We start from the raw sequence: 15,947 nt of genomic DNA on the forward strand, positions 1-15,947 counted from the left end.
AGAGTTGTTGGTCTTTCCCAGTTTCCCAGCAGAGAAGACTTGCTGTCTAGCTCTCACCAGGCCTGTATGGGCTTCACATTTCCATATCAACTAATATATATTATTTGCGTCTCCTGTATTCATTCATTACTCCGGTGTAGATGTACTGAACAATTGCGTAAGGTATAGTTCCTGGGCAATGTGGAAAGAGGAGCAAACAAGAGAAACTAAGTTTATATTCTGGTGGTGGAGATGGGGTGGGAAATCGGGGCACCAGATAAAATATAAAATGCCCGATAAAATTTGAATTTCAGATAAACAGCCCATCATTTTTCATGTGCTATGTCTATTTGATATTTAGGATACATTTAATTAAAAACTCTTCTCTTTATTGTTTATCCAGAATTAACATTTAACTGAGTCTTATATTTTTATTTCCCAAATCTGGCAATCCTAGTGGGGGAAACAGAAAAGAAAAAAATTTATCTTGGGTGGTAATTAGTGCAGTAGAGGAAGCAAAGTCAGATATAGGTGGACATCGGGAGTGGTAGCAGGGAGGGTGGAATTCTGGACAGCCTCTGTAATAAGGGGCAGTTGTGCCAAGGATAAGAAGGTGAGACTCAATCCCTGGATATCAGAGGGAAGATGGTCCACAGGAGAGAAGCCCAAATGCAAAGACCCTGGGCAGCTCCTGCTTAGTATCTTGGAACAAAGAGTTCAGTGTGGCTGGAGTGGTAGAAGGGGAGGTCAGAGAAACAGCAGAGCCAGACCTTGGCTGGGACCCTTACTCTGAATGCGATGGGACAGCCTTGGTGAGAACGAAGGGAAGGAATTTATAAGCTTGCCTTGTTTTTCGGAGACTGTTGGAGGTGGGTGAGTGACAAGGAAATGGGTTAGGAGATTGCTAGAGTCAGCCTCTAGCCCCACCCTGGCTGTGGCTCCCCCAGCCCTTCGGCAGCCTCTGCTTCATCTGCCCTCTGCTTTCCACCTTGGCAGAGTCTTGGCAGACCTTGGCAGAGTCCAGTGATCGATTTTAACACCACGGTGGACATCTCCATTCTGAAGTCTCACTGTACATTGACTTGCTTGAATACTGGTGTGCTCATTCTCTGCTTTTAAAGGCATTTTGTTTATCACGCCTTATAATAATTACAGAATTTTATAGTTTAAACCAATGCTGTTTGATAGAATCATAAAATGAGCTCCAAAAACAAGCCATAAATGTAAATATGAATTTTCTAGTAGCCACATTTTTAAAGTGTCTGAAAAGAATTTATTTAGAGCATGAATGACACTTTAAAGTTAGGGGTAGGAGTCTTATTTTTTATTTTTGTGTGGTAAAATGATACATTCTAGAAATTTCAAGGTCAAATATGTTGGTCATTTTCTGCCTCCTGTGTTCACCCGTTTGTGTTCATCCTCACTTGCGTTAGGGACTAGTGTAGAAGACTAAACTACACTGAATTGCTTGCCTGCTTAGTCATGCCCAACTCTTTGCAACTCCATGCCTGCCCAGCTCCCCTATCCATGGGATTTTTTCCAGGCAAGAATACTGAAGTGGGTTGCCATTTCCTCCCCCAGGGACTCTTTCCAACCCAAGGACCAACCCACATCTCCTGCATCTTTTGCATTGGAGGCGGATTCTTTACCACTGAACCATCAGGGAAGCCTCTAGAGAAAGAGAATAAAGAGGAATGGAGAATATAAACCCCGTTTTCCTGACTCTTTCTTGGATAGTTCTAGCTGGAAGTCCCCGTGGGCACTTCACTGCCTTCAGAGAATCCTCCTCTACCAAGGGTTATCTACCCAATAGCTGCCAAAGCTTCTCAAGCCCTGAAACCTCACAAAAGGTTGCCCCCTGCCCACCATGACTGCCTGCAGGACAGGAAACACCAGTGGCCACTGAGATCCTTCTGTGAACTGTCACTGTCAGGAGGAAATCCAGCCAGTGTTTTAAAGAGGTATCAGTGACCCATGCAGCCCATTTTTAGTCTTTATTACACATATGCACCAACCACACCAACTCCAGAGGCAGGAGAACAGCTTTAAGACTGACACCGTGTTTTGCTCAATATCACTCATTTTATTTGCTGCTGGTGCACGTTCTGTGCAGCAGCCCCGCCTCCCTATCTGCAAGGAGTATGTTTCAAGACCCATAGTGGATGCCTGAAACGGAGGAGAGTACTAAACGCTATGTATAGTAGTTGTTTTTCCTATATGTGCATGCCTATGATTAAGTTTAATGTAGAAATTAGGTACAATAAGAGACCGAACTGCTCACATTTGTGGCCATTATTAAGTAGAATGGGCTTCCCTGGTGGCTCAGATGGTAAGAATCTGCCTGCAATGTGGGAAACTGAGAATCAATCCCTGGGTTGGGAAGATCCCCTGGAGAAGGGGATGGCTACCCACTCCAGAATTCTTGCCTAGAAAATTCTATGGACAGAGGAGCCTGGCAGGCTACAGTCCATGGGGTTGCAAAGAGTTGGGCATGACTGAGTGAATATTAAGTAAAGTAAGGATTACTCGAGCACAAGCACTGTGACGCTCTGACAGTCGATCTGATAACCTAGCCTGGCTACGAAGTGACTACCCAGCAGGATATGCTGGACAAAGGGATAATTGATGTCCTGGGTGGGATGGAGCAGGATGACATCAGATTTTAGCATGCTACTCAAAACAGCACCCAGTTTAGAACTGTTTGTTTCTAGAATTTTCCTTTTGATATTTTCAGACCTTAGTTGACCGTGGATAACTGAAACCTTGGGTAGCTCAGTGGTAAAGAACCTGCCTGCCAATGCAGGAGACATAAGAAACGTTGGTTCAATCTCTGGGTCAGGAAGATCCCCTGAAGAAGGAAATGACGATCCACTCCAGTATTCCTGCCTGGAAAATCCCATGGGCAGAGGAGCCTGGAAGGCTGCGGTCCATGGGGTCACAAAGAGTTGGACACGACTTAGTGACTAAACAATTGAAACTAAAGAAAATGAACCTAAGGATAAGCGGGGCGATTGCAATTATTTTCATCTTCTGTTTAGATGAGTTCTTTCTGAAAATGTAGTACTTAAAGGAAACAAATATATATTGACAAGGTGGATGTAAAATTATACTATGCTAAAAATTTTAAGCAATAACTCATTTTAAATTCCCACTGTGATTGAAGTGACAGGGAGCAGTATTACTACTAAATGACCTGTTTCTCTTTAGCACTCAGTTTTGTAAGGAAACTATATTCCTTTCTATCTTCAAGTATTCTTTCAAATTGCCCCTGAATAGCTGTACCTGAAATAATTGTAAAAGCCTTGAGTGATGTTAGAGCATCTGGTTTTAAAAGAAAGTAGTGTCATCCTTCTCAAAAGTCAGTTCAACTTATTTTTAGCTTAAATGCACAAATTGTCATTTGGGAGTAATGCACTGGGAATTTAAAGTATAATAAAGAAAAATCCATCAATCTACCTGTAGTTAAGATGTTAGCTGCTATTTTTGTTTATTACTATCTTTGTAATGTCCTTAGTACTTGTGAATATGAGATGCATTCAGAAACAGATGAATAGATTATCCAATAAACACAAGACTATTTCTCCACATGCACACACACACATACACATAAAACCTAATTCCTCTTTTTTTGGTCTATACTTTTCTGATATATTTCTCTGTGTATGTACTTTTTATACTGTATTATGTACAACAATAAAGTAACATAACTGTAATTATTTGAGGATACCTCATGAGATTAATAATATTCTGTCCTCATATGCTAGAAAATACTAATATACTATATGATGTATGCTTTATTCTTCATTAAGACTTTCCTTTGATTTCTATTTATTATGCCTCTTTATGAAGAAAATTTTGCTCAAAGAAAAAAGTTCCATCTTAATTAGATATCCTTTTAAGTTATTTACCTAGATATCTCTTTTCTCACTCAAAAATAAGCTCTCTGGGCACAGGCACCTGTCATGTCTATTTCATCCTTATATCCCAGGAAACACTCTGCTCAGAGTAAAACATGTAGTAAATCTTCACTAAATGTTAATTGAAAGAATTAATGACTTCCAGAATCCCACCGCTTGGCCTTGGTACTCAAAGTTGTACAATGTTTCATCTGTAACATTACTTTACCACAACCTGGGAAACTAAATTTGAACAATAATAGAGTGTTTCTTAATCTCCTAATCTGAATTTGAGTGTATTTTTCTTATTATAACTTTTTAGAAAGGTGAAATGCTATGAGTCACTTTGCCTTCTTTTTTATCTTGCCTTGCTTCATTCAGGAAACAGCCTTATTCACTTTTTAGCTTTAAAATCTTGCTGGATACCTATTTAACCTTACAAAGGATAAATGTAGACCTGAACTTCAGGAAGTTCTTATTTGTACTCATTAAAATAGCCACAAAAGTAATTAAAATTATGATATACAATGCTGATGAAGTTGGGAAAAAGTAACAGAGTGGGTGCCTGGAAAAGCAGATAAAGCTCAGATCCTGTTTGGAAAGCAACTTTGAAATATTTACATAGATGTTTAATTTATCTTTAATAGCAAAAATTGGAAACAATCTAAGTATTCAACAGTTTGGGGCAGATTAAACAAATGATCAGATGTGACTTTGATAGATGATAAACTATTTATAAGACACAAATACTGTGTAAAACCAAACATGCAGTATAAAATAATAAAAAATCAGTATGTCAAACTATGTAATAAGTTTACAATTGCTTGAAATATGTAAGCATAAATTTAAGAGACTAGAAGGAAACAGGACAAAATGAAAACAGTTATAGAATGATGGGATTATGGATGCAATGTTTTATTTCCTTTTACTTTAAAAGATTATTTTAACAAAACATAAAATCAAAGGGAAAAAAGGATCAAGTTTTAGTCCCTTGATGTTCATATTTTAAGAAGGATGTTATGCAGATACCTAAGCAGCATTTGTCTCCCTTGCTTCAAAATCTCAGCATGTATTTTGTCTGGTTCCAGGGGCTTAACCATTAAAAAAAAAAATAATTCTGGCTACCATAGTTATTCTTTGAAAGTCTAAACAAAGTTTGTATTGTTCCCTGGCAGCATTTCTTGTTTGCATTAAACCATGAGTTATGATATTAGTGCATCCTGCTGCAGGTTCTTTGAAGAAGCAGACTCCGTAGCTCTTTTCATGGTCACGTGGTAAATGAGCGTCCTCTTTAGGGGTGTATTCGATTTCCTGTGGAGCGCTTACCCTTGTGTGTGCTCAGTCGCTCAGTTGTGTCTGACGCTTTGCGACCCCATGGACTGTGTGATCCACCAGACTCCTCTGTCCATGGAATTTTCCAGGCAAGAATACTGAAGCAAGTTGCCATCTCCTCCTCCTGGATCCTCTCTTACCCTTCAGTTCAGTTCACTTCAGTTCAGTCGCTCAGTCGTGTCCGACTCTTTGCAACCCCATGAATCGCAGCACGCCAGGCTTCCCTGTTCATCACCAACTCTCAGAGTTCACTCAGACTCACGTCCATCGAGTCCGTGATGCCATCCAGCCATCTCATCCTCGGTCGTCCCCTTCTCCTCCTGCCCCCAATCCCTCCCAGCGTCAGAGTCTTTTCCAATGAATCAACTCTTCGCATGAGGTGGCCAAAGTACTGGAGTTTCAGCTTTAGCATCATTCCTTCCAAAGAAATCCCAGGGCTGATCTCTTTCAGAATGGACTGGTTGGATCTCCTTGCAGTCCAAGGGACTCTCAAGAGTCTTCTCCAACACCACAGTTCAAAAGCATCAATTCTTTGGTGCTCAGCCTTCTTCACAGCCCAACTCTCACATCCATACATGACCACAGGAAAAACCATAGCCTTGACTAGATGGACCTTAGTCGGCAAAGTAATGTCTCTGCTTTTGAATATGCTATCTAGGTTGGTCATAACTTTTCTTCCAAGGAGTAAGCATCTTTTAATTTCATGGCTGCAGTCACCATCTGCAGTGATTTTGGAGCCCCCCAAAATAAATTCTGACACTGTTTCCACTGTTTCCCCATCTATTTCCCATGAAGTGATGGGAGCAGATGCCATGATGTTCGTTTTCTGAATGTTGAGCTTTAAGCCAACTTTTTCACTCCTCTTTCACTTTCATCAAGAGGCTTTTTAGTTCCTCTTCACTTTCTCCCATAAGGCTGGTATCATCTGCCTATCTGAGGTTATTGACATTCTTACCCTTGGTTATGTACAAAGGACATATCAAAATTTTCTTATAATGGCCATCGTTATTCTAAGTCAACATTTTTGCCATTTTCTCAAGGAAAATGCAAATGATTGCAGTGTAACTTTATAGAGGAAGAAGAATTTCTTCCATGAGTTAAGACTTTAGCAATTATGGTACAATAACCCAGTATAATCGTAAAACATTTTTTGCCCTTTTAGAAAGACACTATACTTCACATTGCCTAGTTTATCTGGTAGGTGTACAAAATCATCTTTAAATAAGTTACATTTAGTCCAGGTTTGTATACATTCTGGAGGTCATTTATTAATGAGGAGTATAAGCCAAATGATAATGAGGATAGAAATATTCATCACCAGCCCTCCCGATTTCTAGATGCATTCATTCACCAATGCATAATTATATTAAGAGCACAACCTCTTAAGGCAGAGTTGTGTAAATCTGGAAAAATTACTTTATCTTTCTGTGCCTTAGTTTCTTCATCTATTAAAGAGGAATAAAGATAGTACTTATCTCATAGAAATTTGTGAGAATTAAGTGAGTTAATGAATGTAAAATTCTTGGCACTTAAAAAATGTTACCATTTTACTAGGGGTTATGTTTTTGAAGGTAACAGCACAGATATGAAAATGTCACAATTTCTGCCCTTCAGGCAGCTTAGAAGTGAAAGTGAAAGTCATTCAGTCATGTCTTACTACCCCATGGACTATACAGTCCATGGAATTCTCCAGGCCAGAATACTGGAGTGGGTAGCCTATTCCTTCTCCAGTGGATCTTCCTGACCCAGGTATTGAGCCAGGGTCTCCTGCATTGCAGGTGGATTCTTTACCAACTGAGCTATCAGGGAAGTCCTAAGTCAGGCAGCTTAGAGAACATTCTTAAAAAATCAACTAAATTTGCTATGAACCTAAAACTGCTCTAAAAAATAGTCAACTTAAAAAATCAACTAAGGAGCAGCTTTTTAACCCTCATTGGAAAGAAACCTGCCCAGTAGTTGAAGCACGTAATAAATGACTTGGGAATGTTTTTAAATGAAATTCTAGTTGCTGTAAGTTTAAGTTCATGGAAATAACAAAAGCCACACTGCTTTCTGTCTTCTCCCAGTTTTATTGTTACAATTGACATATGACGTTGAGTTAGTTTTAAGTGTATACCATAATGATTTGATACGTGTATATGTTGTGAAATGATTACAATAACTTTGGTTAGCATCCATCTTCTCACATAGTTACATTCTTTTTCCTTGTGATGAGAACTTTCAAGACCTACTCTCTTAACAGCTTTGAAATATACCATTGAGTATTGTTAACTGCAGTCATCATGCAGAATATTTTTCCTTTGCTTCTGAGCACTTGAAAATATTTTTCCTCTTCCTCTTTGGAAAACAATTGTTGGTTCAGAGTCTAGAAAGACTGATATACCTCATTATCTTTCTGAAATGTGTAATCTTTCTAGCTAATAGTCATCATCATTTTCTCAAATACCTGTCACTCAATATGACAATGAAAACCGCAACCCTGAATGTTTATTTTAATCATCTTTACAGTGAAACTGGGAAGAGAAGTCAAAGCCATCTTTATTTTTGTGTCAGATGTGTCTAAAGGAATTAAGAAGTTGTGTGTATGCTTCAGGATTTAGGTTTGGAGATGCTCATTTTCCTTAATTCTAATAAATACAATGACTTAGTCTCTGTTTTCCTGAGCTGAGGAATCGCTTGAAAATTCTCCATCAAGTCTTAAATTTTCAGATGTCTTTTACTCATTCATCAAATATTTACTTGGTGTACCTAGCACCATGCTAGATATTCATTTTCCACTGATAATTTGTTTTTGCTTTCTTAGTGAAGAAAAGACTGAACACAAGAAAATTAGCCCTCTTGTATCCCTGGTCCATAGCACATAGAATTTTGGCCCAAACAAGCTAACTTGTATAACTAGTTTAACATACTATGTACTTCTTGAGTATTATTGGATGGTTGGTTATATCCTCTAACAATCTGTATAACGTGTTGATTTTCTGTGTTTTACTTAGTAGTATCTTTTTTTTTTTATTTTGAGGGTGAACCTGGGTTGCCTGGAGCAGTGGGACAGAATGGCATACCAGGGCTAAAGGTTGGTACAAAGAAAACCAAGCAGAATCATTTGAGGCACGATTTTTCATGAAATTTTAAGCTGTTACAATTTTTTATATCCCACTGGTTTTTCTTGGATGGAATCTTTTGTCAATAGTAAAATATGTTATAGTATAAAACTTTGTGACTAAAGAATAAATGATGTTCATGATTTTCATTTTAAACACAGAGAGAGTGTAGGACATGATTGTCTAAACTTTGACTTCTGGGATACTTAACATGAGAAAGCCTGTATTTCAAATATGACTTTCGTCATTTTACCACTTGATGAACGTATTAAAACACAGGTCACATCCACACTACCAAGGCTCATATAATTTTTACAAGACATACTAAAGAAAATGTTGACCGTGCCACTGTGACTTTTCCTCAAGATCTGGCCACCTCTAAAACCCAACAAGTTAATCAAATGAAAAGCATAATATTAATCAATTTATTGATCAATTAAAATGAATTAATTCATTTAAATCAAATGGAAAGCGTAATAAAAATGTAGCATGTTTGAAATTTAAAAATGGATGTAGTCTGCATTACTAAATAGGGAAAAAATGTAATGGAGATTTGGGGGGAGATTCCAAATTTCCTTTGTTTCTGAAGAACAAATGAATCTGGTAAACATAAAAAGATTGGTGACAGTTTAGTTTAAACCAGATAGGCAGACAAACCCCAAATCCTCTGATGAGTGACCATCCCTTGAAGGACAGAACTAATGGCTAATCCCATCAGCTGTGCTGCTGTGTATCCATAGCCACAGATGCCTGTCAGCTGATTTTACAGATCACATTGCTATTGACAGGCGCCTAGAACAGACCTAAAATGTATAGACCTGTCCTTTGTCCTTCAGGAGAGGAAAGAAAATATTCCTTCTGGGACTACAGCCATTTTCCTATCTTCTTCCCTCTCTACCTCCATGCTAAAAAGTCAAATGATAGGAGTTAATGCTTAATGCTTGTTCTGAGTACTGTTCCTCTGTTGCCTAGCAACCATCAGGATGGCTGTTAAGCAGTGAAAGGTAACCAGAAATTCAAAAAGCCAAAGGGTCCAGCCAAGTTTCAGGGAGTGAACAGAGTGTTGCCTTCAAATTGACTTTAAGAGTGCATTAGGATTTTTTAAAAATGCAATCACTGCCTTAAAAATAATTTTTGAAGCAGTGTGACCTTATTGCAATACTTCCTCAAGCTTTTCTTAAGAAGGATATTATCGTAATGTGTGTGATTTGCTGTAGATTTACTCTCTGATTCTGTTCCCTGTCTCTTCCTGGGTAAAATGAAAATGAGACTCTTCAGAACACAATTTTGCGTTTTAGTCTTTAGACTGTCATGATCATCATTTTTGCATAAAGACATCTCTCCTAAACTCACTTAGATGCTGCCTCAATCTAGTATCTTTTCTGAAAAAACTAATGACTCCTAAAGTACACCTGATTTAGAACACAGTGGTTAACAACAGATTGAAGAACATTCATGACATTGTGAAAGGGTCCAAGTTCAGGCCTTAGTCATGTCAGGGATTCTGGTGAACTACACTGGTACTCCAGACCCCAGAAATAATCCATGCCCCAGGGAGTACTTGGAATGAAAGATTTCACAGAGGGATGTGCTAGCTCACCTTACTGAGTCAGAGTCTGATCAGAATAAGATGTCATAATCTCAGAATTGCCTCAACATTGCTCTCCTTAGTGCCCTAAAAGCCAGGCTTTGCTGATCATCTTTAGTCCTCAAAAGAAAAGAATTAAAGTGACATTTGCTGTTGATATCCATATTCAATTTTCATCATTTGCTGATAAAAAGATGAAATTCATCATTTGCTTTTAGAAAGCAACTATGTATTGGTATTGGCAAAATAGAAAATATCACATATCATTTAACTAGTATGCTCAATATTTGATTTTGTTTAATGTTGCTTAATTAGGTGTTTTATACTGTCACTCACTTTGTTCTTTTGTGCAGGGAGAACCTGGAGAACAAGGAGTAAAGGTGAGATGATTCTGCCTGTCTTTAATCTCCTCCCCCCAAGAGGCACCAAACTAAACTGAGTTTATATGTGGATGGATAGATAGGTACAGGTATACAAGTATATCTTGTAGATATTTCAGGTTCCATTCCACATCACTGCGATAAAGTGTATATTGCAATAAAATGAATCATATGAATTTTTGGTTTCTCGGAGCATGTAAAAGTTATGCTATACTATAATCCTCTAAGAGTTCAATAGCATTATAACTCAAAGACAGTATGTATATCTTAATTGAAAAATGATGCTGTTAGAAAAATGGTGCCTTTTGTCTTGCTTGACACATGGTTGCCACAAATCTTCAATTTGTAAAAAAATGCGGTGTCTTTGAGGGGCAATAAAGCAAAGCACAATAAACAAGCTATCCTAGATATAGATGTAGATAGATATACTGGCCACTGTTTCTTTCAAACTGCTAATTAATGGAAGGAGAAAGTAGGGTAATTCTTATATATGTTCAGAAGTTTGGGTAAGAAGATTTAACGAAAGGAGAAAGCAAATTTAAACATTCTGTGTCAGGCTTTAAAATTGCTTTCAAAAACCTCTAGGCCTGCAAAATTTCTGTTCTGCCTGCTTGCCGAAGCCTTTCCAGCACTGTTCTAAGCATCCATACCTCTATTGCTTCTTAGGTCACTAGGTCAAAGGGATACAGATGTTTACCTGCAGCAAACATACTGAACGTTATCCCACAAAGAATTCCCATAAAAACCTAAAAAGAGAAACAAAAGGAGAAGCAGAGTGCGTATGTTAAAATTCTCTCAGACAGACACCCTTCTTCCTGCTTTGGGGAATGTTCTCTTGCTATGTACTTGACCAGTGTTTAAACGTGTGTTGTCTGTGTTGGCAATCACCAAGATACCACATAATGCTCTTCGTAAGTGATACGATCTCTCTGACAAATCAGTATCATCACCACTAATCCCAAAAGAAATACATCTACAGGTCCAGCAAGCTTTGTGAATTTAACTGTATTTTTGACCATTGTAAAACAAGAGTAAAAGAGATTGATTTAAACAGAAGGTGAGCAAAGCAGAAGGGTCACTTTTCTGTCAAACCCTTTGCCTCCTGACCACTCTGAACCAGTTTTCCTAATAAGAAAGTTTGTTTTATTTGTTTTGTTTTTTAACAAAGGGATTTCCAAGCAATTTTTTAAAGCATGCTAATGGGCTGCCTATCAAAAGTCCCTCCTAACTGATGATCGGTATATTTATTTGGCATCCAACCAGTTCATGGTAATTAATGTGAAATTAATTAGTCATCAGATGACTCTTTTGTGTAGAAAGTAAGGAGGGGAAAGCAGCAGTGCCAGCATGGTTCCAGGGTCTCATGGGATAAAGTGACTCAGACTCCCGGGTGCTCTGGTGTACCCGTCTCCATAAAAGAATTCCCGAGCAGGTTAGCCTCATGCTTATTTGAAACAAGAAAAGAAACCGAAGAAAAAAAGTTAAAATCTCCCTCTCTCAACACCCCTCCTTCTCTCAGGGAAATCATTATCAATAGCTTCTCTCTTATTTTATGGAAAATGTTAAATGATAGAAAGGGGACCTCCTATGGGAGACAGAAGGGTATTCTCATGGAATACAAGAACAATAATGCATTGTTATTGCTAATGGCCACCATTAACAGCTTATGTTGTGTCAGATATGGTCCTCATTGCTTTAGACACAGGAATTATTTCTTATAACCCTGTAAAGTATTCTTGTCCTTATGTTGCACATGAGAAATTTGATGCAAATAGATTTTCACTTGCTCAGTAGGTACTAGAGCTGGGCTAGGTCTCTGGCTCCAAAGTCTATGATGTTTCCACTAGAACATGCTGTATGACTTAAAGAATTCAGAATAGGACACAAAACATGGATAATACACAAATGACTTGTTTTCTACTACATTGCTTTGTGGTTAGAAAGGAGATATCAGTGACAAAATAGGCATAGGAGCTCTCAAAACTAACAAAGGAAGCATAAACTCCTCAGATTATTTTGCTGTGATTTTTGAAGATTTTCTAATAAGGTAAAATTTTTATTTATTGACTTTATTAAAACATTTATTTCTCAATGCAAAACCTGTATGCCTAGATAAATCAATATTCACTGCACAGTTTTGAGGGCTGTGTCATGCACTTTGAGAGCCTAGAGATTTGAGATGGGCTCGAAGACAGAGTAGAATTTACACAGATGGAAGGGAAAGGAGAGGGCAGGAGTCCAGGAATCAGGAATGGGACAAAGAAGGAGACAGAAGGGATAAAGCAGAAAGCATATGGAGGGAATCAAGAGAAAGTCTTTGTTAGAGTGACTCTTTAAGCAGAGAAAACAGAAAGAGTTAAAGCAGCTCTTAGTGCCAGAATAAGCTATTAAAAGTCAGAGAAATTACTTTCTGTTAATATCATGGAGTAGTTTAAAACTATGCAGTCATCTTCATTGTAATAAAGTTTATTTGGATGGGTTGATATCAGGCAGTTGGTCAAGTAAGGTACATTAACTCTGTTGAACGTTCACAACAGCTATTAATATATAGTGCCTCTGAAAGGAAACTTAAAATAAGGAAAACTCAAAATAAGGATACTCATTGCTGAGCATCACCACTATGTTTTCATATATTTCTTTTCTCCCCCCTTAGGGAGATGCTGGAGAGAATGGTCCCAAAGGTGACACAGGCGAAAAGGTACAGTGTTTTTCAAAAATAGGAGAGCATGCTTATGAGCAAGAATATTATTTCATTTACATGAAATGGGAGATTTTGAGAAAGTTGAGAAATCATAGCTTAATATGACAAGATCAGAGATAATTTTACAAGATTAGAAAGCATTTAAATATTTAATTGATAAGAAGTGATTATTCTACAAGTTCCTAGCTACAAATTTAAATATTTTAAAAGTAAAATGGTACTTCAAAAATTCTAGAAAAGGCGTAGCTTGGTTTCTAGTAATATGACTCAAGACAAAAACACCCCACTCTTTATGTGTAAATGGAGCACTCCCTTTATATACAGGGATGTATAAGTAGAGTTCCTAAAGTGATTCCATTTGTCCCAGTTTTAGGACAGGTTGCAGGACTGGGATGAGATGTAAGAGTTTGATAAAAGTTAGTGTCCCTTGGTTAGAACCTCTAATGCAGTCTTGAAAATTTGCCTCGACTTAAAATGTACCAAACCCGAATATTTTGTCAGCTTTCACACTGTACTTTTTAAAAAATTTTAAACCATTACTAGCATTTACATTGCAGTGATCTGTGTTTCATCTTCCTACCTCATGTTTTTTTTCCCCAGGCTATCACAGCCTTTGCTTGGTTTCTTACTTCATGGGCGTCTCTGACGTAGAAAGGAAATTTTTACTTCATTTGTGGTATATGTTTAGAATTGTGGAACGTATGTACTCAGTCCTGCAGTTGTGTCTGACTCTGACCTCAAGAACTGTGGCTGACCAGGCTTCTCTCTCCATGGGATTTCCCAGGCAAAAATACTAGAGCGGGTTGCCATTTCCTGCTCCAGGCATCTTCCCAACCCAGGGATCAAACGCAAATCTCTTCCATCTCCTGCATTGGCAGGCAGGTTCTTTACCACTGACACCACCTGGAAAGCCCAGATGAAAATGGAATAGTCAGATTTAATTTAAATCAGGCTAATTGATGAGACAAAGAACGATTCATTTAGGCTTGTAGTTGAGAATAGGAATGGTCTAATTTGAAAATTATTACTGTACAGATGGATAATTGTTAGTCATAAAACTGTACCCATAAAATAAAGAGAAATTTGTCTTTCTTATTCTTATAAATATTAATATAAATATGGCGTGGTGGTAGGGATAGGTTAATGACAGTGTCCCTGAGTAGCAATTGTGTTTGTATTCAAGGGGTCGTCTAGAAGTTCCCTGGCACCAGATGCCTCAGTGGTGAAGAACCCGCCCGCCAAGGCAGGAGACACAGGAGACAGGGGTTCGATCCCTGGGTTGGGAAGATCCTCTTGAGTAGGAAATGGCAACCTGCTCCAGCATTCTTGCCTGGGAAATTCCATGGGCAGAAGAATCTGGTGGGCTACAGTCCATGGGGTTGCAAAGAGTCAGACACAACTGAGCACACACACAGTCTAGATGTTAGGCTAGACTGTCAGTTTCTTGCAGACCAGGGTTTCTTAACCTCAGCACCCCTGACATTCAGGGCTGGATAATCCTCCATGGGGTAAATGTCGGATGTCTAGCATCGTTCCTGGCCTCTCCCGCTAGATGCCGATAGCATTCCCAAGTTGCGACAACCAACCTTGTCTCCAGAGCTTGCCAGTTGTCCCCTGCAGAACAAAATTATCCTGCGCTGAGAACCAGTGCTGCAACCCATTTTATTATCTGTTAGATTCAAGTATCACTGCAATCCACCACAACCTGAGTATGTTTTAATATTAATGAGATCAATGATATACCTCTATGACTTTTTGAAGTAAAAATTTCAAACCGCAGATATATAAACATGGATATTAGGTTTAACTTTCTTGTTTTGCTTAAAAGCAGAGGTCAGCAAACTTTCCCCGTAAAGGACCAGAAGACGAATCCTTTAGTTTTTGTGGGCCATGTGGTGTCTGTCACAACTACTCAGCTCTGTCATCAGAGCATGAGAGCAACCGTAGACAATATGTATACTGATGAGAGTGGCTCTATTCCAATAAAACTTTATTTCTGGACACTGAAATTTTAATTTCATGTGCTTTTCACATGTCACGAAATATTATTCTTTTGACTTTTTTTAACCATTTAAAATACAAAAACCATTCTTAGCTCTTGGGCTACACAAAAACAGGTGGCTAGCTGCATTTGGCCCTCCCAGGCCATAGTTGCCAACCTCTGCTTAAAGAAAGGAAATCTTCTAAATGGAGAGCAGTTTCTTCAAGTGAAAACAATCTATGCCAAGTCTGAGCTATGCCTATGTGGATTTATGTAGAGAGGTTTAAGCTTTAGAAGATGTATTTTTAGAGCTTCATATTTTGAATGTAGGCCAATAATTATTTCTTTAATCACACATTTTTAAAATTTAACATTGTAATACTAAAGCAACTTTTTTATTTGTAAAGGCTAAATTCATCTCAAAGGAATACTGTTTTTATTTTTTATATTAATGCAAATCATTTACCATACCGACTCACACATAGTAAACTCTCAGTAAATGTTAGCTTTCTTACCACATGGAAATGGAAATCAACTAGATTGGTTATTTTTCTTTTTTATCAAAAAGTTTTATTAGTCAACTGAAATTAGGTACAAGAAAGGCTTCAGTTAAAACGGAAATCATTTCTATAAACTTTCAATGAGTCTAAACAGAGGGTTGTAAATAAGAATATGTAACATATAATATGTAATCTGAGCTGTAGCATTCATTCCCAAGAATGCTGTAATTGGAATATAATTTTTGATGTGTTTTTTAAACATTTCCTGCTTCTGTCATATAATTTGTTTCCAGCATGTTAGAAACACTCTTCTCATGGCCTTTGGGTTCAGTATGTGAAACTCATTCATGATTTACCAAGTTTGAGATGTAAAATCAAAAAATGCTTCTTTTCTGCCATTGATGTAGTAAATTACATCATCGGCTGATTCACTTTAATAGAATTTTTTTCCCTTTGATCCAACTCTGCCTTTGGATGGTAAAGCAATCT

At 37.9% G+C, this 15,947-nt stretch overlaps 1 protein-coding gene across 1 annotated transcript in view; it reads left to right on the forward strand.

Annotated features, from left to right (window-relative positions):
- COL25A1 (collagen type XXV alpha 1 chain) overlaps window positions 1-15,947 on the forward strand; it is an 87,167-nt gene that overhangs the window by 39,406 nt on the left and 31,814 nt on the right. The window contains exons 6-8 of the mRNA XM_040238378.1: window positions 8,227-8,280; window positions 10,250-10,276; window positions 12,930-12,974. Of these exons, the coding sequence (XP_040094312.1) occupies window positions 8,227-8,280; window positions 10,250-10,276; window positions 12,930-12,974 (126 nt within the window). The remainder of the gene's footprint in view (window positions 1-8,226; window positions 8,281-10,249; window positions 10,277-12,929; window positions 12,975-15,947) is intronic.

Source organism: Oryx dammah, unplaced genomic scaffold, assembly GCF_014754425.2.
Source record: "Oryx dammah isolate SB20612 unplaced genomic scaffold, SCBI_Odam_1.1 HiC_scaffold_3, whole genome shotgun sequence".
NCBI lineage: Eukaryota > Metazoa > Chordata > Mammalia > Artiodactyla > Bovidae > Oryx > Oryx dammah.